The 27,648-nt window shown below is 40.8% G+C and overlaps 1 protein-coding gene across 4 annotated transcripts in view; it reads right to left on the reverse strand.

The window, feature by feature from the left end:
• The window catches only part of ntng1a (netrin g1a), a 131,562-nt gene extending 104,353 nt beyond the window's left edge, over positions 1–27,209 (reverse strand). For 3 of the 4 annotated variants that reach the window (XM_085418334.1, XM_085418335.1, XM_085418332.1), the window contains exons 1-2: positions 24,426–25,159; positions 11,525–12,196 (exon numbers count right to left, since the gene is read on the reverse strand). In XM_085418334.1, the coding sequence (XP_085274460.1) occupies positions 11,525–11,776 (252 nt within the window). In that variant the 5' untranslated portion in view covers positions 11,777–12,196; positions 24,426–25,159. Of the gene's footprint in view, positions 1–11,524; positions 12,197–24,425; positions 25,160–26,974 lie in introns of those variants that run through there. The other variant, XM_085418333.1, reaches the window with a different exon arrangement.
• Positions 27,210–27,648: the final 439 nt, after the last annotated feature.

A 27,648-nucleotide genomic window follows, 5' to 3' on the forward strand; every position in this document is an offset into this window, starting at 1 on the left:
TATACTCCTGCCTGGGCTTAATCAGGAGGATTGCTTATTAAGGAAAAGCTCTCGGGTACTTCCTAAATTGGGGAGAGAACAGTCTCGCCAGTGCGATAACTGCAGATTTATGTCAGAATTAGGTGTAAATAGCTGCACTGGTTATTCCCCTTCTTTAATTAAGCAAGCACATTTTCCAGGTCTTTGTCTTGTGCGCTGACCACTCCAGTTCCCTCTGCGGGGCAGATGCTAGCTTACAAAGCAACTCGGTCATGTGTAGGAGAGTGCACAGACAAGCCATTATAATGTGCTCCCAAAAGTTCAAATGGCTAAAAACTCCATGACAGCTCATATAGTTTCTTTTTTGGTATTTTTTTTATCATTCTTATATATGTGCTTTTATGGGTCTGATAAGAGAGTTCATAGCCCAGTCGTCACTTCATGTTTCTTACTTTGTTCTCTGTCGTGGTTTCGAACTAGTACTCCAGCCTGATTGAAACTACCAACGGGTAGTTATCCAAAATGATACATGGCGGTAACTGTCAAATTACTTTTCGGAGTCAGATCAAGCTGAGTGCACAAGAAAATAAGGTGAGTGGAATAACACTTTAAAAGACTGCCGACTCTGTACTTTGAAAACAATTCCATCCATTTCTGCTCATCTCTCTGAGTTCTATCTTTATGCTCCACTCTTAATATATGTTCCAACAACCTTTACACTTTCTCTTAGCTGCGACTGTGCTCACATCTGCCAGTGAGAAATATAACTGAGACGAGCACTGGAAAAATGCTCTTATGCAGTTCATGAGGGGGTACTCATCGTTCAGATTCCGCATTCAATTTCCATCACTGATAGTGTTGCTATTGATCTAGAGTTTGCCCTGTGCTCAGTGCGGGCCAGACATAACAGATTTTATGGTTTGGGATCTGTCACTCAATGTAATCCAGGGGTCTTTTTCAAAGCCTGTCCAGGGTGAAGTGCACCGACTCACATTTCCCTCGAACAAGGAGAATGACACTGTTGGCCTAAAAGCTGTCTGAGAAGAGAGAAGTGTTTCATAGGGCGAGTCTAAACAAGCAAGTAGAACTTTGAAAGTGCATAAAATATATCCCCCTTCTTTTTTCTGAGTTAAACAATAACGAATTCTCTTTAATGCATTTTGACTAGATGATGTTATATCAGCCCCTTGTGTTAGCAGATGACTCGGCTTCAATATGCTTTACAACTCCTTATTGCATGTGTTTATACTACAGCTACACTTTGCATGGTTTCTATCCCCATCCATCCATCCATCCATCCATCCATCCATTTCCTTCTTGTATCATAAGGAAATTATTGAGAGTTAAGTTTTCAGAATGAATGAGTGACCTGTATTATTTCAGATGTGCATCTCTTATATTACATTTCCATTAAAATAAACCGTGACACCAAATACAGGACATTGCACCTCAATTTCATTTTTGTGTTAACACAGCGAGAAAACGTTAATCCCCATCTTTTCACCAGTCATTAGTCCAATTAAGAATGAAACAGTGTGGTTTACTAAGGTGTGGTGACAGTATGCCCTCCATCAACTCCATCCACCTCCAAATGACTCTGAGACATGTCCTAATACACAGTAGTGCATTATAGAAAAGACATTACAAGCCAATAAAGGTTAAATAAACACCTACATAACTGAGGATATAACTTTTAGATTGTGCAACTAAACTACAATCAGTGTTGCTATGATGATGCTAATGGTGTTAGTGCAATGGTAGCATAGGAATTTGGCTGAGGGACAAAATTATGTTGCATATAGGTGGAAATTAATCATTTCTGACATGTTGCAGACATGTTGTACTGCTTTTTTAAAACACATATCACTTTGCATTAGTATAGTATACAGCAGCATACATCCCAAAATAGATAGAAAAGCCTTCTGAAATAGTACAATGTGAACTGCAGTTCAAAATTTAGCAAAGTGTGTCTGTACGTACAGACACAAATAGAAGCAAAGTGGCACACACACATACACTAGTCACACAACACAAGGTATTCATTGTGCTGATAAGGGATGGGAGGCCCTGCTGCTTTGAAATGCTGAGTAGAGGAGGGAGAGCGTCTGCCACAACTGTAGGAAGATCTGACCCCCCACGACGGGTAAAAATGAGGGATGGGATCACTGGGACTGCTCTATTCAGAACACACCCCCTTATCTGCTGCAATTAACATTAAAACCCCCCCGAACACAGCTAAATGAAAACATGAGTGCCTCAAAATATGAATGCTACCATATGCCATGCTCGGGGCTCTGTAAACTTCTCTCTATCGGCCTGTGCTCGTGAATGCCATTTGTTATTCAGTTCCCAAAGAGGGAAGGGGGATATTTAGAAAATCAGTGTTCAACCAAGTGAGCTCCGAGGGGAAAGCCACACTAGAGGGTCAAAGAGTCATTTAAAGTCAACGGATCTCTGCAGAAGCCAACCACTGTATCTCCATATATATTCTCCAACCCCTCGCGCACAAAGGAGGAGGAAGAACAGGGACGGCTATAGGACAGGAGGGGGTGTGTGGGTGTTCCAGACCATAATTTTCCTCAACTGATGAACTGTGAAATGCAACAAAAGCCCCCATTACCACAAGAGGGATTTTGAGTCCATGGAGCTATAGGAGAGAAAAGAGGGTTAAAAAAAATGCCTTTGTTAAATAAAATACACGGAGAAAGAAAAGAAAAACGTTCCCGTGTAGCAGAAATCAGACTGTGAGGGCCAACATGGTTGGTATATATTATTTGTGAGGTCTCCGGTCCCTAGAGTATGGTGACCACTTAACTGTGAGAAAACGTGATATTTCTGGGTGACTTGTAGTCAATAGCAAGAACTTTTAAAGATATTCAGAGGCTAAATCTGAGCTATGAGAGATCATCCCTTCCTTGACTTATATTCAATAGCAATTTTCTCGGAATATATCATTTCAGTATCTGGAAACCAAAGCTGAACGAGAGGGAAATATAATGTTTTTGCTTCCCGGGATGAAACGTTAGCCCTTTTCCTATTGACTTTGTTTTATACATGTAAGAGAATATGTTCTGATTTGCTCTTTCACAGTCCAACATGTGAGTTCACATTTAAACACAATAACGATCCTTCAGCTTCTCCGAGGTTCCTCGCCATAGTTTATGGTGAAGGAGGAAATGTTCTGCTTCAAATTTAAAATAAAAAAATCTACAGAAAACCCTGTGGGAGGCTGGAGCCGAGGGGGCCCCCTGTCATCCTGTGATGGCAGTGTAAATGGTGAAGCAACACCGAACGCCTTGATGGAGCCCAGATTTACAAGTCATACACTCACACAGCACAACATCACAGAGCAACACCTGATGTTTTCTGCATACCAACTTTTCGCTAACTTCACTTTGCCAAACTTTTTTCCCCCCTCTCTGGGAGTAGACATTTCCTCCTCTTCACACTTTCAAAAAGTCCTCCCATTTCATTCATGTACAACCAAAAGAAACAAAAACAAAAATAAACAATGACACATTGTGATGATAGGAGGTGGTGTAATATGCCATTGCTCACATTGATCACTAAACCACACCCCCTCAAGTGTTGCTACATCTGCAAAGTTTTCCATTTTCCCATGACACATGCTCAGTTTGTAATAATATTTGCAGCTCTGCTACTTAAAATTCTTGGTAAACAAAACAAAGTCTTTCATTTATTGCGGGTGGCCGTTGTTATGCCTGCTGAAAGTAAAAATATTTTCCGCATACCATGAGGTGGTTTACAACGCAGTATCCAGCGGACTCATTAAAAGGAAAAAAAAATCATTATTTTCTGTCACATGAATTATTCTGCAGTAGTAGACGCTCATAGTAAACATCGCAAAAGTTTTTGAGTAATGGGTGCGTGTACGTGCAATCCAAACGCTCTGGCTTCTGTTTGCTCTAAATACTCAGTTTCAAATAGCTTTTTTTTTATACTCTTGGCTTTGATGATGTCAACAAGAGCAGATCTCCCTATTATGGTCATGTCATGCTCACAGCTCTGGCTGTGAGCTCAGGAGCCTTGCCCACCTGCTGTCCCCACCTTCTGTTCGTTAGAGGCAGCCAATCAGAAAAATGTGGGCTTAGAGGGAGGAGGAAGAAGCTTATTTTAGATGGAGGATGAACTGAGCAGCTGCACTGAGGGCCAGGATTATTTTCAAGTGTGAATCATGCAAAGCTCCTCTAGCAGAGCTCCAGATCAAAAATATGTTAGTAGAAATGAGGATAATAGGTCCCATTTAATATTTCCAAGTGAATGACTGTGAAACAATTTGAGAGTCTGATCAAAGACTGTATCCATAATCAAACCTGGTGCACCTTCCATTGTGTTTTAGTGTCTGCTAGAAAGTACATGAAAATATTCACAATGAAAGAATATATAATAACTATAATAACTTAAAACTAGGTTTGAAAACTCCAAAGATGTTTTTCCATAGCAACTCTGAATTTCTGCTATCAACAGTATCTCCCATTTCAAACATGTCAACTCAGTTTGCAGAACGGCTGGAAATGCACCTCTTCAGGGAATTACAGCATAATAAAATCAACGCTAATCCAATTGATTTGGAAATATTACAGAAGGTACTGTTTGTGTTGTATGTGCGGTTTCACTTGGCAACAAACTCAAACAAATGCATAGCACAACAAAGTAAGTGAATTTAGGCTCTGTATCCAGTGTGAATACAAGGTTCGCACTGCGGTTAACTGGTTACATCAGAAAATTAGCTGTTCTTATTCTTTTGCTAGCCTGCTGTTTCCTGGCTCTAGTAATTGCTACTTACATGAGAGGAAACACACTTTGCTGTTGTGTCTTTGTGTCTGGATCCTTGATCATAGCACAAAGATGATGTGGCAACCATACACTCAAAACTCCATGAATTCATATCAGAAACTGAAATTTAAAACAAAAGTACTGCTATACAAGGCTGAGCCACAACATGCCCATAACAGGAAGTGGGATTTTCTGCCAACACCTGTTTAATGGACTTCTCTTGAGCCTGGTCTGGGCTGGCTGACAAGCCCATGTTCATATTGGTGCTCGAAGGCTCGGGAGAAGGAGCGCTTGGAAATAAGAAAATGATAAAAATTCAGCCGGTGCCCGACGCTCATGCAAAGTTTATAGCACAGGATGTGTCGGACAGAATATGATGAGATCCTCCCCTCACTGCGGTATCTGTAACCTTCACACTGGTCAGCTACAGTGTGGGTGTCTAACAGTTATCTGCTGTCTTAGACAATATTAGATCTATTCTCGCCGTGCCGGCAGTTGAATTCATCAAGCTACAAAATTAAAGATTGAAAGGTTCATATTTGGAGAACACGGGGGAAAAGTGTGCAGGCTGTAGGTTTCAACTCATTAAATATGAATGTTAACACTACATGACTGACATTATAGAAACCCATCTGTTAGTCTGTATAATAACTAAACAGTTCTGTTTACTTAATATCACCCTTTGTAAATAAGGAAGCAGCCAAAAGCAGCTTCTTCATTAGTAAATCCAATTTGTATTTTTCATTATTTATTTATTTATTTATTTTTTAATTATTGTTGCCAGAGAGTCTGGACCGTGCAGCGATTTTGCACTCTGGTCACAGTGGCGGCTCAAATCCTTAAAAAAGGAAAACAAAATAATTTTCTCACAAAAATAAAATACAGTAAAATTTAAAATTTCCTGATTTCTCTGCATAATTGGAGAAATTAGCAATTTTGTCTTTTTCTATGCTCAGACAATGTGAAATCACACAAAGCAGAGATGCTGACAGTCCAAAAGCTTTAAGAAGGGAACAAAAAGTAGGGAACTAAACAAACAAATGTATTTAACACAGTAGTAGCTTGATGGTTTGTTTGAGTTATTCTGGGTTTGACAGTTTCAATATACAATGTATGAAATTATATATTCAAATAAATATGTGTTTTGTTAAACACATGTCTGCCAAAGAGTAATCAAGCTGTGTCATTAAAGTTACAGTGTTAAACAGTAGCCCGGTGTTGTTAAAATCAGTGTGCATGACATTATGTTGCTGATAGAATAATTCAGTTTTTTTTAAATAATGAATGACCTCATGTTATGAGTGTAAAATATTTTTATAGTAACTTTTGGAAGCCTGGCCCACTTGTTATGGAGGATATATCGAGTACATACTTACATACATAAGTATTACTTTACCTACTGATTATATAGAGAATTTCATCTATTTTTTTAGTTGCAGATAAAACAAAAAACTAAATTGAAAAAATATTGAATCTGGTGATTTTCAGTTTACAATGCATCAGTTCATCATATTTCATTAAAGCAATAAATCTAAGCATCAAAATTGATGCAAATGGACTAATTAAAGCACAGTGTATTTAGCAGGCATGTCTGTGGGAATGTGGCTTCAGCTTGTAGCTTGTTGAAACAATAAAGTAAATTTTATGGCTCTTATGTGATGAAAACCGCTCTGCCCATAAAGGAGAGTGTTTGAAGTGTGTCACGTTAAGAAAAAAAATGAATACGCACTATACTGAGTACAACCTTCGCCTCAACTTGTTTGCTGAGGGTTGATTAGGCTAATTAAATCACAGAAAAGAGACAGAATTCCCTTGAGCGCAGATTAAAATCAGCTGTGAAAAATTCGCCTTCTGGGTAATTATACAAAAATAATAACTCAGGCTTTGTTTGCCACTCCAGATAGCTATCAGTAATCAAACAATGAAACAAAAAGCTATGCTGAAAGAATCTGTGGATTATCCACAGATTTTTTTTTACTCCTATTAGCTTGTTTTGGCAAAAAATTCAAAAAATGCAATAAATGTTTGCCCCTGTTTGGCAAAGATGAAAGACAATACATAAAGTGGATCACACTGATTTAGTCCTCCAGTGTTAAACAGTTCTACTGAATAGAAAATGTTTTTTATTCGTGTTTAATTGTAACAATGTTCCTGATATCTGACCTTTTTTATACCAATCAGTGCATCTGAAATTCCATCTTTGTGCTTGTTTTTGCAATCTCACCTCACAAAAAAATCCAATATAAACTGTTTATGAGACAGACACAGACAACACTGTAGCCCTGTGAAAAAGCAGCTGTCTCTTTTCTCTCGATATCATCCTCCTCTAACCCTTGCATTGAGCGTTGCAGTATGAAATGAGACATATTGCTGCTGACAGCGCACTCGTTTTCTCAAGGAAATGTCAACGTGGAGCCCGTTGGCGGAGTGGGATGGTTGAGGCATGGGAGAGTTAAAACGCTTTGGCTGTCTCAAACCTTTAATCGGGATCAGCTTAGGAAGAGGGGAGATTTGTATACCTCTGAGTAAATCTATGGGGGCTCACAACAACCTTGCCTCCCATTCACTGGTTAATACATCTAGAAAACCTCATCTAAAAGGATGACCAAGATGCAACATCGAATAGCAGGTTATAATGGGAAAAAAAGAGTCGTTGTTACAGAAAAATGAAAGCCTTCCTAGTACTGGCTATAAGCACAAACAAATACTCCTAAGCAGGTTTTGTTCAAGATAACAAATCAATAAGTATAAAAGCACCAACTACTGACCAATCAATTCTCTTGGAAATTGGCAGCGCCATTTGTAGAAGATGTTGCAACGCTCGGTGTTCGGATCATGAGGGTCTCTTAGGAGGGCAAGAGTGTTCAGAGAAGGTCTAAACCCTCTGGCTTTCCCTGATGAGCATCAATAAGAGAGCTATAGATTCTCAGCAGAGGGAATTGCCTTTTCATTGTTCTTTAGGTCTTTGTATAGCAATATAATCCTACAACAGAGACTGATTAAAGTACTAGTAAAGTCTTGTATTTTATGTCCTTGAGAGTAAGCCTACTAACCGGGTTGAATTATGTGTTTATATATGCTCTTTTTTTTACTGGGATTTAAACATGTACACAATAAGTCAAACTTTGATTAAAAAAAATAAATATATATCTTGCATATTTGCAGCTTAAGGGGGAAAAAATAAAATACGACATGCTATGAAAAGCTTGATATGGGTATGTTTGCAGGCTTAGAAATGGCAATGGTTAACAAAGTTCACATTTTAAAGCCTATATCAGTTTCTAATGAATTATCCAAATTAGTTACAACGCCATGTGTGGTATACTGTCCTCTGACACAGCATTACAGTCCTTTGATTGAGGCTGAAATGGGGTAAAAAGGCACACACTGCACCACCTCCTAACAATCCCCATAGCTTCCTCATTTAGATGTGATTGGCTATGAAATGTACTGGCCTGCAGGACTCAGGTTTCAGCATTCATCAGCACTTCCTGGTTGTAAATTGATGGCACCGAGAGAAGCATCCAGTACTTGCACGGGAATGCAGAAGGACATCAATGCATGCAAGAGCATGGTTTCCAAACACAGTTTAATTTATATATCCACACCTACTGAGTAGACTCATTTATGTTTAATGCCACGTGCATCAAAGAAGAACAAAACTGTGCGTTACGCTGAACGATCATTTTATAGCCCAAAAAGCTCTGCGGCGAGGTAAATGAAACGCTGATAATTCCCTTGAGTGCTCTTGACTGTGATGCGGCGGCTAGACATAGAGGAAACGCAGCTACTTCTCGGTTTAATCAACCTGTACTGGGAAACAAAGACGTGTCTAAATGCAACATAATTACTTCCATTGGTTTTATAAATATGCAGCTTTTTTATGTTTTTAAGGTTTTCCAAATACACAATCATCAAAGTTAATTGTTTTGCACAAGAACTGGCTTTTCTGGAGATTGCACATTAATTTTGTATGAGCTCAAAGATGCCCTCGTGAACGCTGCACAAACCCGACCATCAGGCTGAGGCTGTGGGAGCCGTCCAGGCTTTTAAAGGCCAGTCTGAGTCTAACTGGAGGGGACCGTGAAAACTCATATGATGGCAGATTCATGTGCCGGAGTTCAGTGAATGCCAGCTTATTGCTAAGGAAAAGGTCACTGGGCTAGAAGGAGAATTAAAAAGTCTTTACTGGGGAGGGTGGTGTGTGTGATGTTGTCTTCCCTTATCTGTGACCCTGGGATGAAAGCCGCAACCCGAGATAACCACGCTCATATAAGCAGCACGCCCTCAAGCTACTGCATCTCTTTCCGTCTCGGTCTCCTCTCGTCAGGCTTCGGTGTCTGTTACCTTCAGCACTCCAGGAAGCAGACACAACGCTTTAAAATACACCCGCCTCTACGAGCGCAAAATCAATTACCAGAGAGATGGAATTCTCCGATAATGCAGCATAATGATAATTGCCCTGGATCTGCCGTGATTTGACTTATGATACAAACCACTATTGGCATTGTAGCAGCGTATTGGCAGCCAGAGTAGCTGAAATATCAATGATAATTGTTCCAATGTTGATTCGGAGCCACGTTACTGCCTGGGGTAAACATAAACCAATTGCACAGAATTGGACTCCATGGTAAGCAGCAGGGGTCATATTTCATTGATGTTTGTGTGATTTGCGATCAGCACAGTGCAGCAAGAGAGAGGAAATGGTTATGTGGGAGCTAACCGCTGCCTGTTTAATTGAAGCACTCCTATCACATCGACTGCCGGAGACACGAGGGCGACAGCGTGGCACAAACTCGCACTAATTCAATAAGCAATAATCACACTGTTGTTAAGAGGCTGGCATTAATAATCACAAACTCCCTCTCAGTGAGTCTAGAAATAGAACATAGATCAAAAACGGATGGCTGCTCGTCCAGGATTCAGCCAGTTTATCCACAGCATAGCCGCGGCAGGCCGCACAGATACTACGACGCGCTTCAGACTCAGATGTGGATCGCTCGGAGGTCAGGGAGTCACCCGGAGGGGAAAGAAAAGCAGAGGGTGGCTGCATTTTGACAATGACCTCGCAGATATGGAATCCCATGCCCTCTAACTCACTTTGCCTTCAACCAACCTTGGAGTCAGCCAATCACAGGAGTCAGCATTTTTCAAAAGTGCCTCAGAGATGTCGGGCTGAATAATGTGTCCTATGAATAAAACACATTAGCTACAAAACATGCTGAATTATTCACATTTCAGAGCCTCCTTGCCTCCCTACACTCGAGATATTAGTTCTTCAGTCATCATATGCTTCGCACACGGTCCTCGGAGTCTCTGTCTCCCTCACGTTCACTCCTTCTCACTTCTCCGTTGATCATTCTCACTGCCTTTGTCATCTGTGTTTTGTTAATCCCTCTCTGTTTCTCTGTCTCTCCCCTCAGCTGACGTTCTGCTGATGGCGAGTGTCTATTTATACTCCCAAAGTTACTACTTTTCCTGGAACATCTCACTATTTATCTAAAGAGCTCTTGAAGCCGTTGAGGAGTACATTTGTTCTGAGAGAATCTTTGATGATTTGGTAACACACGGTGGCCCAAAATGGATTCATCATTCAGCGCTAATCTGAGGCGACCAGCTGTGAGCTTCAGAGCTAAAAGGACCTGAATTAAGGAGGAGGGTGTTTTGCTAATTAAATACTTGACCTAATATGCATCTTTTGCTCATTTCACTTTCAGCTCCATCAGGAATTTGTAATTTTCATGATTGCGATATAATTTGCAGAATCAACACCATCGCTGACACTTGAAAGGGTAAACCAATCAACCAGTCGCTGCTTTGAATTTTGCTTTTTTAAATCAGTCTGATCCCGCAAAACATCCCCATCATTTGCTGGGTAGTTCCTTGTTGAATTTGTTGTGATATTAAATGCTCGTTGGATAATTTTCTAAAATGTGTTTAATTATTTTATTTATTCCAACTCCACTTTAAAGTGTTTTTTGATCATAAAACTGAAAATAAATACAGTAAGAAATCCTGCTGATGCGTACAGTTTGGCCCTGCAGGTCACAGCATTAAAATGTTTATATATGAGAAAACATTTTCCTCACAGAAGAACATCTAACATCTTTTTTCAGAGCTTCCCAAAAAAATAACAAAAGAATAATAAGGAATGCTGTGTGACTGATTAATATGTCTGAACACTGCATGGGTAAAAACATTGTGCATATACCATCATGCACCACACTGTTATATTTTTAGTCCACCTGTGCACTATTTCACCCACCCAGAAACTGTTTGAATTTTTAAGCCACTCACTCATCCACAAACATGGGTGCAACAGCAAAGCTGTGCTGGGACGTCTCTTTACTCTGAAAGCAGAACGACTGAGGAAGCTGTATTTCTATATGAGGCTTTTGTGTGTGCAGAGAAAGAGGTGAGCGCTTGTGTTTTCATTGAAAAGTCACATTATACTGTGTTTTCTGCCGTGTCAACAGCACATCAGACAGTGTTTGCAGTGCACACCAAGAAGCAGCTCTCTAAACAGCAGAACATGACGTCAATGGGCACAAGCCTCTATTTCTTCAGCCACAGTAAGGTATCTGAGTCACACAGGCTTTTGAAAGTGTCTGTCATGGCTGTGGGGTTGAACAAGCCGAGAAGCAACTTGATACACAGGAACAGATAAGAAAGACGCCTTAGGTTGTCTTTTTTTCCCCTACTAGGTGTACAACTTAAAAAAAAAAGTTTCACTTTTCAGCGTACTCACCAGGGCACAGTACGTCTCTGGAGGGTCTCCACAAGTGATGTTGGGAGGATCTAGAGTCACCTTTAGGTACTGGGTCATATCTGCTGCCTCGGGTTGGCAGGCCATGTAGTCCCAGGTTAAGCCTTCATCTGAATAAACCTGGGACTTGCACACATCGTAATGTCCCCATGCTGCAGCAGGGTAGTGCTGCATGGCTGCCTGGCAAACACCAGTCCACAGTGCCTGCAGCGTCAGCGCAAAGTGGAAACGCATGACTGGCCCTTTCTCAGCTCCTTGTTAAGGAGCCGTATCTCCTTCTGAAGGGTGTACAAACAAGGGATCGCTCTTCGACTTCCACTTACTAAACTTCACTCAAGAAGAGTGAGGAGGCATGCCAAACTCCCTTTCGGTGGAGCACGGGTTGCTTTACAAGTGTTTTTCAGTACAATTTCTGTCTCTTTCAGGTTTTCGAGGGGCGGTGGATGATTTGAGAGATGGTGAGGCTACCAGCCCATTGAGAAGATAAGACAGGACCGAGGGAGGGAGGAGGATGGTGGAGGAGAGAAGGAAGAGGAAGAGGGGGGAGGCAAGACGGAGATAGCCCTCTGACACGCTGATAGGAAGATGAGTGACGGGTCTCCTCAGCTTGCCTGGCTGTCAATCATGGTACTCGTCCTGCGTGACGATCTGGCACTGCAGAGAAACAGGAGAAGGAGAAGAAGAGGCGGGGTGAATATACCTCACTTATGGGAATAGGATTTGACAGTGAGAGAACATTAGCTGGGGCCACGTCATGAGTAAAAGGTGTACGTGTGAAAAGAAAGTTGGATGGGTGCGAGAAAAAGGTGCCGTGCTGGTGTTGGTTGTCGATCAAAACACAGAAAATCAGTAAGCGAGGCCACCGGGGTAAACTGGATCCTGCTGCTTTCACGCCAAACCCTCATCACACTCAGCGGTATTAAGCCTACAGTGTTACAGCTTTCCCACAACCAAACTCACCTTACACCTCAGTCAACTCAAACACCATACAATGCATGGGAAAAAAGTACAAATAGCATGCAGAACATAACAAAATTTCATGTGTTGTTCATTCATGGAAACCATTCACCTCAGTGCTGCTTTAATCATAAATACTGGACAGTACTCTAAATGGCTGCTTAATGGTTTAAGCTAAATGCAAATTTCAGCTTCTCTTTTTGGTTAGCGCCACTTTGTATCAGTGCTTTATGGGATAATACAGCAAAAAATCAAGTTACAGCAGGGAAAATGTGCAAAAACCTCACATCTATAAAACACAGACATGCGTGTGCACTTTTGTATTGGTGCATATACATGTGCAAACACACCAAAGTTCATATGAAAACAAAAATACCAATAAGTACCAATCGGTTCAGTGTATTGATGCTAAATTTGATCTTACAGATAAAACATTTTGTCCGAGGTATCAAGGACTTGTACTGTGTCAGCTGCACAGGGGGATGGAAAAAATGATATTGTACAGTTGAAATCAATTGTGTAGTGAAAAACCCTGAAGTATGTTAAGGTTCAAAATTGAGGAGGGAGAGTACAAACCACCCATGGTCCAGAGGATCTTGGTCCAACAATGATTTTAATGAATACACGCGTGGGAAGACACTCTGTACGCAGACAGCCAGTAGTCCTCGACTTAATCAAAGCATGAACAGATATTTTATAGCATCAGGGTTTGATTTACTGACGCCCCTTCATGCGTCACAGATACATTTTATACATAGATCAGATCAACACCAGAATGACTTTTCACCTAGAAGATCATCTTCTATTTTCATGGCTGGTACTTTCCGTTATCTTAAAGTGAATTGTTCCTCTTTCTTGTCGAGACATCACTAATCTCTCCTCTAAATAAATTTAACTCATGTGTGTGTGTCACGACCTCACATGCTCTTTCTCAATTCACCTGTTGCACTTCTGACCTTTCACCAGGACAGAGGCTCACTGAGACTATGTGTATGTCTTCTACTAAATAAATGTTTTAACCAAGAACCTCTACTAAAACCTTAATATAAAATGATCTGATATATAAGTGTTTTGTAAGCATGTATTGCAATTCCTTCTATGGCTCCAAGTCACTTGCACAATAGATTGTCCGAACATCGCGCCGAACAAAGCTTCCGACCCCCAATTAATTGACCGAGCTCCAACTCTTTAATAAGCACAGATATGCATTGTGTATAAAATAGTCATAACTGCTTAAGGCCTTCTTAAAGCTATCTGTTACATTGTTAAAGCCTCGTCTTAGCCTGCTGCTCAAAATAACTTCCACTTCTGCAAAACTCTCCAAGCCTGTTTCCTGTCAGCCTGTGACTTTTAGCTTTTCTGAAAGACACACACTGTTCAACCCCTGAATGCAATATAAACTCCAGATTATATTATTAATGCAATGGTAATGATGACAATTATTTAACAATAGCAGTAAAATAATTTCCCTGCTCCACAAGTACTTCAAAAATAAAAGTTGGCAACATCGGGAGTATTATGATACTTTAACAGCTATCATGAGCACTGGAGTCGATGATCCAACAGGGAGTCATGGGAGGCTTTTATGTCCGTGTTGTCATTAATAATATATAAATATTGTTTTTTTCCAGTTCAAGTTTAAGTTCTTGATTAAATGTACTCAAACAGAGATTGATTGATTTTTTTTTTCACTTGCAGGCAATGGTAAGACACATTTTGACTCCCTGATAAAGCTGATGTAACATTTGTAGAAACTGTGAAGGGTGTGAAGGACACAGAGAATAAAGAGGTAATATTATTTATTATCTACCTGATTAATGAAAATCCATTAAAGAAAAAACAAAGAGCCCCATCAAATGCTCCATTAAATGCTCCACTATCTTCACCTGGGAGAGCTCTCCTAGTTGTTACAATCGAGCATAGCATCCGGGGGTCCATAAAAAGCTAGCTCGTCCGGCCCACCATCCATCACTATTCAAAGGTTAGTGTAATGTGTGAAGTACGTGGGAACATTTTCTTGACAATAGCTGGCTGCACTGCACAAACGAATGAGAATTAAAAATCCACTGAAAAAAGGTAAAAGTGACCTTGACCTTGAGCACAATTTGGATGAAGACCCATTGTGTGTAACTTTGATTAAATTCTGATTGGAGCAGCAATTCTTTCAAATTATGGAGAGATGGGCAGACGACAGACATCTCACCACCCTGTAAGCTCATCTGACTGATGCAGCAGAGTTAGAGGTAAAACGGTACGCTTTCTAGCTAGTGCTAAGTCTAAGTATACTACTGTATATGTAAGAATTCTGGGTAATTTGTACGCAGAACATTGCACTCTCTGTTACTACGTTTTTTGTTTGTGGAAGTTTGTTAGCAGATATACCAACTTGTGACCGATCATTAGAAGCCACCGCAATACAAAAACACTATAGGAAGTTAAAATGTTCTCAGTAAAGGTGCAGCCCCTGTGTGTGTGATCCAATAATTCCAAACATCCTATGGCAAGAATAAAGAGACAAAACTGTTTTCAACATTACAGGTTAGTAATTAATGATGACTGGATAATGAGTCATGGAGCTCCAAAATACTGTATTCATGACATATCACACTTAATCAAGACAACATCCTCAGCCAGGTAGTAGAGGCTTTGACCCAGAAACAGGGTTGCTAAATCTTTATGTAACAAGTGCACAGATGAAAAGATGAGATGAAGAGATACTCATGAGATTTGTGAGAATGAATCAAAGCAGTGAAATCAAGACAATGAGCGGAAAGACAGTGAAATACTCATGTGTACTCCAAATTCCTTTCTATGGGTTTGTCTGTGCAACCAGAATATTACAAATAAATGTAACAGTTATCTGATCCATACTGATATAAACCAAGTGATTAAAGCTGCCTTAAATGAAGGACGGAGTGAACCGTACTCCACAAAAATGAAGTGGCCACTTTTGAGATTGTCCCACATTTCAGCATTACTAGTTCATGACTGTTCACAAGTTTTAAAGGAGTCTCGCAGATGGTGGATTGTCCATTGCAGGAGCCACAGTCCTATATCACATACAGTGATTTACTTCATAGCGTCTATAGGATCCATTTATAACTGCCAACCATTGTGGGCTATGGCCTCGTTTTTTCTTCTGTCTTCAGCCTTCTCTTATTTATTTTTTTCCACATACGCTTTTTATTCCAGTTTTTGTGAATTTAGGTTTCTTTTTTACTTATTTAAAACATCTTTGAAGTAAAGATGTCTCCGACCCACATTTATCTTTATATTTCAAAAAGCAAGCCAGATGACCAAGGTCGTAGGTTATGTGAACATTTCCTGCTTCCTGCCTTCAAGCAGCAGCCCAACTGAGAGTGATTGATGGAGAGCAGACTTGGAGACTGAAGGCTCCTTCTCTGGTCTCTGTTGTGCTGCTTTTTTGCAGTATGTGTGCAGCAACAAAACACAGTTTGTAGTCATGCCTGATCACTTTCACCTAACAGACACTAAATTAGGTCTAAGCGATCTCTGATGTTCACTGATGGTGTAGTATTGTTTTAATTGCTAACTTTAATTGCAATTAATTGCAATTAACACAGCCATGTTTAATAAACCCTAAGGGCAATACTATGGGTAAAATTGGATCATGTTATCATACTACAGACACACACACACACACACACACACATATAGATACACATATATATTTATTTATTTATTTAAGGAGAAGTTGAATAAAAACTAAAGCTCAGAATTATCAAAATGTGCTAAGAAGCAGCTGAGCACAAGCTGTGACAGGATTATAAAAGGAAGTGTAGTGTGAGAGTATGAGAAAGTCAGTATGTGGAAAGAAATAATACACTTCTATAGAAGCTGAAGTCACATTTAATGGTCTACCTGAAGCCTAAAGATGTGTTCAAATGAGTAGATGAGCATAAGCATAATAGAGACGGAGATGAATGCCCAGATGAAGGGAGTCCACTAAGGACAATGTAAAGACATATTTAGTTCTATTTCACATGCAAATGTAGCAATAAGGCTATTTTTATTTGCCTCTTAAAATGTAAATTGGACGCATTGTACCAAAGTAGGGTAGATATGTGATGCTTCTGTGTTTCACACTGTGGCATTTGGAGTCATTTCAATCCGACTGAATGTAAATCATAATTTTTAGAAACAGTCAAGGTCAGGGGCAAAGACTCAGTAGCATATAAATACACTGTGCAAAGCAGCAGAGGCACAAAGTGGGAAAACATCCATTAATAATGTTGGAAGCCAGATGATATAAGCAGAAATGCAAGGTACCTAAAAACAGGGCAAGATAAGATGAAAAAAATAACTCCAATTGATCACTAAAGCACATATCCCGAGCTTTAGCATTCATTCTAAAAAAAAAAAAAAAAAATCCATTCAAGAATCCAAGAATTAGTGGAAAGAATTTAATTTTGCAGGTAAAATAAGCGAGAAATACAATGTGAAATATAGAGTAAAGTATTGCAGGTCAGTGGGCAGAGGAGGGAGGAAGAGATTTGGGGGCAGGGGGGGGGGCAGAACTGAAGCACCTTAAATGTAAAATGTAAGAATGTCAATGGGGGAGATGTCAGCAGGTGAGGAAGCAGCCAATTATCCAGACGAACTCTTGGCACAGAGCTCCCTGTTCCCATTAAGAGACATAATATTACCGTGTTAAGAAGGAGACTAAAGAGATGGCTGGAAAGTGTCCGTGTGTGTAATAGCGTGTGTGTAATAGCGTGTGTGTAATAGCGTGTGCGCACGCCTCACGTGCAACCTCTGGATAAAAAGTGGTTCAAGTCATGGGTAATGAGACAACAAGCATGGGCGAGGGCTTCGATAACAAGCAATAGAGATCACAAAAGCTGGGTCATTATTACTCCACTAGCCTGGACACAGCAGCCCCTTCCTCTCATTACTCCCTGCTTATAACCCTCTGTCGCTCCAAGCAGACGAGGTGAGAGCGAGAAAAGGAGAGCAGATGGAAGAAGTGTGGATGTGCATCTTAAGTGAGAAAATGGTTTATTTTAGGGCAGGCTGCTTCCTCCAACCATCGATCAAGGTCTAAGGACATCAGAGGAGGTGCGCTCGGAGGAAGCCTGAAAATTCTTCCACGTATAGGAATATATACTGCATCGTATGCACACGGCAAGTAACAGTGGGAGGTCGCTGAATATGAGAGAGGAGCAGACGTAGAAAAAAAAAGTATTATTTTAAAACTCTTTAAAAAATAGCTTTTCTCTTTCAACAGAACTGCATATTGCTCAATTGCCTAGTCATTCAGAAATATGGGATTTAACTACTTTTTAAAAATGTTATTACACTGATGTATTAAGTTGTAATGTACGTTAAAAAAACAATCAAGTCATTAGAAAAAGTTTAAATACGTCACAAGACCTGTCCCAGTTGATGAAAAAATATATTCAGTATGATAAAGAAAAGCCCCACAGCATTTCTTCTGTTAGACGTGGAAACACAAACAGATATGTTATAAATGAGGCTATAACTAATAAAAGTTTGGATCTCACATCTTTATCCTGTTAACAAATGTCTGAAACAATGATCATTTTTAAGGTTTTCAGTCATTAATCGTTACTTTTTATTTTCAGTCACAAAAAATACAGTCATGGAAATATAAATTCCTATGATCTCATATTGGGAAGAAAGAGTTGCTTTAATTTTTTATTGATTTAATTATGATATTTCTAATTATTAGAGTATTATAAAACCTTTAAATGCAGCTTCATGGAAAAATGGTAAGAACTACAGCTCCATGTCTGTGGGTGCCCCTCAGGTTGCTATGGTATTTATGGGTATGCCTATTTTTATATTATTATCTTTGACATGTATTTTATGTCTATTCTGTGTCATAAAAACAAATATCATATTTTCTATTCAAAAATGTCAAGTGGATGCTGATGTTTACCAAAATAAGATAAAAAAATCTCCACAGTCTGCGATGGGAGTTTACAAACAAAAAATCAACTGAAAAGATAAAAAGGGAAAGATTACAACCAAAAAAATGGAATAACAGGCACTTCAGGTAAGTTTGGACAAGTACTGAAAATAAACCAGTGCACACTGGCTGTAGGGATACAAAGCTACCAACAGAGCACCTTCACACGCTGTAGATGTGCGACACCAAATATGTGCATCATGTTCTTTTCTAGGCTTGAGAGGCAATGCTGAATTCACAGAGTGAATTGGTTTTGGAGTTTTAAACATTTAAACAATCGCACTAATTAGCTTTACCTCCAGATCCTTGACTCTGGCATTGTTGTGACTGAAGGCAAATCGGATTTGTTTCTCAGATCAGGTCTTAAGGGCAGACTGCTGACTTTCGTATTTGCCAGTGATCGGATCAGATTTGCGTATCCAGACAGTACCAGAACCAATCTGCATGAGCTGCTGCGGTAACAACACAAGTGTCAGTAACTGCATTGCTCCACTTGTGACGCAGCTTTCTAAGAAGCCTTCCCTAACAAAGTAGCAGCATATAATTTGCTTTGGCATCTGTTATTCTCCATGTTGCTCTCTATAGCGCTCTGCAAGTGGCAGCATGAATTACACTCAAACTTACATTTCTCATAATTTTTTTTATTTTTTTCCACAATTCCTAAAATCAATCCAAATAAAATAAAATCTCGATATGGCGAGAAACAGATTTGGGCTGACAAGTCTGACAGTTACGTAGTTGCACATACTTGTATCGCACATTTCTTTTTTTCGTCTAGATTTGTGTCACATTATCATTTTAAACACATTATTAGCTGATCGGAATACAATTCTACGCAAACCCAAACTCCATCTACATCTCTCATTATTTCTTTCTGCTCTGGAAAACCTTTTTTTAGAATGTATTGTCCTTTCATCGTTCTGGTCATTAAGAGCATACATTTTTAAAACTTTAATCATAGGAAACCATATTTCCACGAGTGCTTTTGCTTTTTTAAAGTTAAGAAACCCTGCCACTGTAGCCTCGCACTTTTCATCAGTGTGAAAGAATTGATCAAATTCCAGCATTAACATAAATGGGTTAAACCGAGTTGAAATGAGCATAAAGAAACTTTCAAAAGGTAAAAATATAAACAGCACACACACACACGCACGCACTGTGAAATATACTGAAGGCAAAACATCCTAGTAAAGCAGTGACAAATGGAGCACGTTTTGAATAGCAGTAAGCTTAAAAACATGAACATTAGATTGAGAAATTGAATTATTAAGATTTTTACACATACAGCCATACATTATTTTGCTTCTGCTCTGTTTTGTTAAGTTAAAATAACTGTTTCTTTGTTTCTTCAGCAGGGACGTTGTTTCGATATGACTGTATGTGCAAAAGACCTACTGTGTGGGTCGGAGTGGAGTTGCCATTTAGACTGAAGGTAGACTTTTTAGTGAACATGAGGGGTTTAGGGCAGACCGTGCAAAATAATAAGTCTCAAAAATCTTACATAAGGATTTAAAGAAGTTTTCATTTTCTGAAAAGCAGATTTGTACGGGAGAATGACGCAAAGACCCCAGTAGACTGGAGAGCACAAGTCTGGGAGCTGAACAGATCTTAATTTGCATGCTGAAGAAAAACCCTTTATGACTGTGCAGTTAGTCAAGAAGGTACTCCAGCATGTGTGTGCACAGGTTGCAGTGTCAACAATCAAGAGAAGACTTCTTGCAGATGCTCAGAGGACCTGCTGCAAGATGCAAAACCACGGTAAGCCTCAAAAGCAGAAAGGCCACCTGCAGCTCACATAAACATCCAAAAAGAAAGTTTTGGAGCACAAGCGTATGAAATGAGGGAGCAAGTTTTGTCTAAACGTAGAAAGAAGAAAGACAGGAAAACTAAAAAAATAAGCAGCTCCACCCAGAGCATCAAACATGGAAGTTGCAGCTATTTTGTCTTAAAATGCTTCCGGTGAAACTGATTGTTTCACACATGACACGATGCAGAGGTGCACAAATTCAACTGATGGGTTAAACCCAACTGGAAAATTTGTCATCATCCAGCAAGACTGTTTTCCTAAACAACCAAAGAACATTTTAGAGTAAAGACGAGGTATTTCCTCCACTGGCTGAGAGCAGACACCCCACAGAACCCACGAGCTCAAGGAGATTACAGTGAAGCCCGGAGAGAGCATCAAGCATCTGCTGCTATCTGCGAGACAAAGACTTCAGGCCATCATTTACTGCAAAAGTTTTCACCAAAATGTTATATGTGAGGATTTGCTTTGTCCAAATGAATCCCTGCGCTGTGTCTCCACTCAGTTGTTTCCATAATGACACAAACCCGATGAAATTAAACATATTTAAGGTGTTGGTGCTTTAATGCACAGTTACTATATGTCAACCTGAATGGGTTGAACACAGAGCCTGGCGAACAACAGATGCTTACTACTGGATTGTAAAGAAAAATTACTTCAAGACGTTAAAGCAGTGATTTTAAGGTGGGGCAGAGGAAATAAAAAGCAGCTTTAACTTCTATTAAAGGTCTTTACAGAAGTGTGAGTGTGATTAAAAAAAAATCTTAGAAACAAAAAGTGTTAGTCACTCCGGGGAAAATAGCAACGTATTCAAGAGCCTTGTTCAGGCAGTGTCATAAACCACATACAGTAGAGCAGTTCCTCACAGCCTGTCTGAAACATCAGGGGACTGTAGACATCAACCCGCCAGGCTGCAACCTGCAAGCTTTTATATTTAGACACATGAATCTTTCACAAGGCCCCGTAGAACTGGGATGGGGTTGTTCGGTTGGTGAGGTCACCACCCATCAAAAGCAGCCTTTTCACCCAACTGAACACCTCTCTCTGGGGCTGAGAAACGGCCCTCTGCGTCCTCTTCCATTTCATCCCAGAGGAGCACACGAGCACTGACTGTTTATCCTCATCACAAGGAAAAAGTTACGTGCATGTCCCCAGAGCTGCACTTCACTACTAGTGGGAGTAACTTGTAAACCATGCACATTGTCAAATAAACTAATGAAAGGACGACTCCTTATCAGTTTGTAGTTCTTCCTTTTTTCTCACTCTAGCCCTAAATGTGTACGTCTGAATCTAAATCCAGTGCTTTTGTCCCACTTTAATTCCCCATTCTTCCACTTTCTAATTTCTGTTTATATTGAAAATTCATTTCTGTTGACCAGTGGTTTGTGTGGGTTCAGCATTTTCTCCTGCGATTGACTGCCAACATTCTCCACTGCTTCGGACAGCATTTCTTTTATTTTTTTTAGTCCGCCTGTGAACAAAAGAGGCCATTTTGTCACCCAACCAAAAAGAACTATCAGATCATAATCGCTTCCAAACCATCTACAATGGCCCACAGGGGGCAGTACTTACACACCTGCCACATTATAAAGCAATTTGATGAGTAATAATGTCCCAAAATGTAAAAAGTGTCCACTTTAGCTCTAAAGGGTGCACTCAGGACAAGGTGCGGTGGAAAAATTACGAGCTTACAGCTGATATTTGAGCTATTTTCCTGCCTTTCATTTTTAATTTCACACATTTTATGCACTTTCAAGGGCAATTTCTGACCCTGCTTCTGTCCTGTCGCTACCTGCTTTCATCTTTTCTGACTCCACCTGTTTCATATTCCCTACCAGTGCCTTACTATAAGAGAAACAAGAACGCAGGAGTGAGAAGGGGAGAAAGACAGGATGGCAGACAGTCGGAAACAGATGAAAGATAGATAAAGATAGAAGCTGGCTAGGCTTCAGGAAAGAAAAAACCCTCCTGCCTGCTCTCTGCGCGCCGCTCACCAGATTTCTCTGCCTGCTTTTTTTCAGAATCCCTGATCTTGCCTGTTAACAACCTGCCAATAGGGCCGCTGTCCTCATGAATAAACATACGGAGAGTGGAGCATGGCCCTGAAAACATGACAACCAGCGCTCATTTGAGCACGCCTATAATGCGAGTGAGCTTGCCTGCGACTCAGTCCATCACTTAGCACTTTTTTTCCACTTCTGAAAATGTCGCCACCTTCAATTGGCAGGCTTATGATCTTTTAATAATGATGACAGGTAGCAAATGGGTGGAGTGCTGAAAGCTATGAAGAGACTGTGTGGTGGAGATGAGTGGGCTGACTCACAAGAGCTCAGAGTTAAAGCTCCGCTGCGGGGTTAGACAAATAATTTGCCTGTTTTTGTTAACTGGGCTTGCACTGGCCCTTGTTTTCCTCTCCTGGTGTGATAAATGTCTGACGGAACCAGATGCAATAAAAGAACAGAGCCACGAGTTCTGTCAACCTGATGTTCATTCGTTAAGAATTTCAGTTGCTCTTCTCCGAGAAGCTTTCCCACCCTCAGGATAAAAAAAGTGAAAAATGGACAAGATAATAGGCAGTGAAAACTGGATAGTGCTGGCTATCAAAAAGCCATGCTGGAACTCTAAGGTAATCATTCCTTAAACAGGATGTGGCTGCAGTCTGTCTTTGAATCAAGCATCTACTGGAGCCAGACAGGTCAGGCCTCTGAAGGCGCACAAATCCCTGACGGCCAAAGAAGACGTGCTTCACTTGCCTCCACCAGCTGTATCCGCCACCGTCCTCCATCACTCCCTCTTTCCATCCACCCCCACCCCTTCCTCTGAGCTGCTCAAGCTGCCTTGTGTGCTCTGTGTGTGCGGGAGCAGCACTTTTGACAGGGTGACTGTGGCGATGCTGACCCAAGTCGAGCTGAACGCCCTCGGGCGTCAGTTACTCCAGCTGCACATATAGAGCAGCGCGTGGGGCACCCGATGAGACAGTGAGACAAGATCACTCCTACTTGCTCCCTCCCTCCCTCCTCCTTTTCTCTGCTTCCCCTCGCCACCGAGCATGCTTCTCTTTGCGACACAGGAACATCTTATGCATTATTAAAGACACTTTTCCTAAAAAGGCTGCTAGCACATTATTCTGCAACCACAGTGACATGTCTCGATGCTCAAAATGTCCACTTTAGCTCTGAAGAATGTGCTCACCCAGGTAGCTCTCTCAAGCTGACAGTATTGTGAAAAGGTTGGAATAGTCACACAGTTTAAAGCGACAGACGCTTGGAGCACACAAATGATGGCTCAGTGTTACCTACGAGTTTTTGATAGCATTAGATATAAATGACAAAGCACATAAAGCACAAAGTGACTTCAAATCTGATATCAGTCACTCATTTATGCCAAAAACAAGTGTAGCTGATGCTGTGTATGAAGTGTAAACTAAATCCAGAAACCCTCCAATGCACACTGTGATCCTCCAGTCAGAATTTGGATGGAGCCTGAACCAAAGAGCGCTCATGTTTAATGATAATGGTTAAAGGCATCTGCTTAAAACAGCAAGGGTTTTTTTTTTAGACTAATTCAAGGTGAAGCCATTCTAGTCTTGAAGATTATAACTATTATTTAAAAAAAAAATAGCATAACTGTACTGCCACATACTGCTTTGTGACAGACCTGGTGTCACTCATTGGGCTAGGAAGCATCTTTAAATCACACCAGGAGCTACCAAATGTGCAAAAGTGACCAACACCTAAACCAAATATACCAAAAAAGCTTCTAAATGCAAGAGACAACACAAGGATGCATTAAAGGTGGAGTAACTGCTTGCAGCGTGACACTAATATAATTATACATGGCAGTGAAGCAAGGACGTTGTAATAAGTTCCACAAGGGGGCGCCTCTAAAAAATGACCTGAGGAAATTGTGTCATGTTTTTGGATGAATTCAAGGGCACCTTATTTCTACATGTTAACACGTCTTCTTTGCTTTAAACTTTGTCAAGCTGTCCAGAAACCAAAGCCCAACAGCTGCCTGCCCCATCCTTAGCTGTTTATTGCTGGAGATAAATGCATATAAACCAGACTCACCAACTTCCAGCAATGTTAGAATTTATTAACCGGAGTGTAAAAATTATTCCTCAGCGCACAAAAGAAAAAGTAAACTTCACAAGCAAATGGAAAACTCACATTTCTTTGAGTGCCTCTCTGGGAGTCCCGCTGCTCTTTAACGCCGCTCAACAAGTTCAGAGCAGCAGAATGAACATGAACGAAGAATGAAGCTCTTTAAGACGCGCTCCTTAACGGGAACGTGATGAGTACGCACGTCAGTCTCCGAGGAATCGCTGCGCGCACCATCTCTCGCTCTTGTTTCAATCAAGAGGAGGATTTTCCTGCCACTTCAAAACAAATGACTGATCACCGTCCTGAGGGCTCGGTCAGCACCGCGCCTGCTGGAAACGCGGGGGATCTCTGAGCAAGACTCCGGTGCCAAAGTGTCCATCATCCTCTTTTCTGGTGTCATTCCATCACGGTGTCAAACCTGAAGCACAATGATGTCCACGGAAAAGGGAACCCCCCACCCCATCCCATACACACAAACGCACACACACGCAGTACCGCGAAAGAAACTTTGACCTGCTGGCGCGCTTTCCTCCTCTCTGCGATCTGCTTCCTATATTTCCAAAGACTGCTGAGAGCGGATCTCTGCGCGGATCCCGTCCCCACTCTCCCCTTTCTCTCCTTCTCCCTGGCTATGAATAGGTTTCAGCCACTCAACAGGGACATGAATCACAGACAATTAGTCTCGGCTGCTGAGAATATCCGCTCGCATCAACGCATCTTCTCCTGGCCGTTTCCCCAGCAAGGCGCAGCACCAACCGCACAGACGGAGATGACGGGGAAGATAATGCGTTCCGAGGCTCTATTAGATGAGACGCACACTCAGCGTGTTTCCCCCCCACACACACGCATACCTATGGTTTTTCTCCACACCCCTCCAGCCCTTCTCCACTTCGACATACTCCTCCACCCCCCACCCACACCCCTTCTTCACAGACATCAACACGCACAATCCTCTTTCGGGACCCGTTAGAAACTCAGAAGGGAGGGGGATTGTCTGTAGTTGAACCTTGTTTGGTTGAGTTCACACGAGTCGGCTGATCGAGTTAAATTATCCAACAAATGTGGGCGTGAATATAGTCTCAAAGGAATGATTGCATCCGGGCAAAATAGAGGGGGGGGGATCATACTCTTGGTGATTACTACTTAACAGCCATCCGAGCATGTGAGAGGAAAAAAATAGAAGAAAAAAACAATATTTGTGCTTTTGATTTCACATGCAAAGCCATTGTGAAGTGTGAACGTGTTGAAATGCCAGGATCTTATTTATAATTAGATTTATTAGCTATAGTTCTAGTAAAGCGAATTTAATGTGTGTTGTAACTATTCAAAATGGTGCGTAATTGCTCCAAAATCCCTCTGACGCAAATAAAAACAGTGGTACCATACGTTCACTGGTGCCGCCTCGTTAAACGGGCTGTTTTAATTCCAAATACGTGTAAATTGGGACAGATTAGCATAATATAACCAAGACTGAAAAAAAATGGAAATGAACAAATAAGGGCGAAGGCTCCACTGAAAGTGTCTATTTTAAAATTTTAAAACTCAGTTACTGTGGGTGAATACGTCCGTGGGATTACTTAGATATAAATAATACAAAAATCTGTTTATCAGAGTTTAACATTCGAAGTTTAACACCTGTGGGTGAAGAAGCAACGTTGTTTATATTAATTTAAGGATCTCATAACCTACTTTTTAAAAAAAATTATAATAATAATAATTATTATTTAGTTAGCGCCCAGTGTGTTCTGTATTATCACCCCTTAACACAAGGAGCAAGAGAAGACGGGATGTTAAGGAGTCAGGTCATGACACTTGGCGCGCAGGTTAACCTCACAGTAGCTTGACAGCCTTACAGTTGAACGAGTGTCTACAGTCTATCTAGTCTCTAAAGGCCAAGACAGGCCCCTAGTCACCCCCTACCCGAAACCAACCTGTGTTAAGGCTGGTGATGTTCAAGGATGTGGTTAAAAGGAAAGAACAGACACACAGACTTCATAGAAAACGTTCGTTGGGCTTTTTTCTTCTTTTTTAAAATATCGATCAAAGAGCCTGAGAGAAAAAAAAAAGTATTTGATGACAAGTGTCTGCCAAGCGTTATTGTAATTTTTAGTTTGACTTTAAAGTGGGAATATCGGCACGCAGCAGTGCTGATTCGTTTCGAGTTAGACGTGGAAATGCTTCCTGCTTTGGTTCTGTGCACCTACAGCGCATCCACGTGTCCTTTAAACAACGTATACAAGTGATTTGGAGCAAGATTTTAAGATAAATCTTTCTGTTCAAAGAAAGTGTGAAACAGCACTTTCTTAGTAGGACAGCGGCATTCAGGCTACACCTGATCTCATACTGGATGTACCACAGAAAAGGTACCGCTTTTTATTAGAGCATCTCTCCGCACGGGAGAGTGTGGTGCCGAATGAAAGCACAGCAAAGAGAACCTGAAAGGTAAAAAAAAAAAAGCATGTGATCTCAAAATAGTCGCCTTACTTTCTCTTATCACGACGCACCTTTTGGTTGCCCACTTGGCGCGCGTCGTAGCGAAGCTTCAAAAGTTTATGCGCCCCTCCATCCAGCTGGACATCAATTAAAGAAATAAATCGGCTGCCTGAGCCTCTCACCTTGGGCTTCGGTGGTTCATTCCGTCGGTAGCAGCCGGTAATGTAGCCTGTTGCAGACAAATAAATCCGCTTTAAAACGGGACATCTTAGCACGGCGCGAGAACGGCACACTCCGCGACCCGCTTGTCTCTGCCGCTCCCGGGGAATGGAGAGGAGCTCCCTGCACCGACGCAACGTCACTTAGACCTGGACACACAGGTGGAGATTTTTCCAGGAGAAAATCCCACAAAGTAATTGTATCTTTAAATCGTTTGGTTATTAAAAAAAAGAAAAAGAAAGAAAGAAAGATTTAAAAAAAAAAAAAAAGGAGAGACACAGAGATACCTCGAGTGGCCCCTTAAAAAAAGAAAGAAAAAAAAAGAAGATCCTCGGAGACGGCAGAGTGGCCAGACCCACTGCTCTCAGACACAATGAGGTGGTGAGGCTTTGACAACTGGCTTTCACCTGAAGTTTAATTCTACTGAGTGCAACCATGAACAGAAATATACATATTCTTTAATTTTTAATTTTCTTTTAAATTTTTTTTTTTTTTTTTACAATTATATGGCTTTAAGTAGGAAATGCACTGTCTAAATATGTGACAGCATTAAAACTTTGGAAACAGGAGCATCGCTACTGAGTGGGAAAAGAAAAAAGCTCTATGGAAAAACGGCTGGCAGTAATTCTGTTAGTCT

Source organism: Rhamphochromis longiceps, linkage group LG9 (assembly GCF_057381845.1).
Source record: "Rhamphochromis longiceps isolate RC_006_pf linkage group LG9, R_longiceps_female_GT1.1, whole genome shotgun sequence".
NCBI lineage: Eukaryota > Metazoa > Chordata > Actinopteri > Cichliformes > Cichlidae > Rhamphochromis > Rhamphochromis longiceps.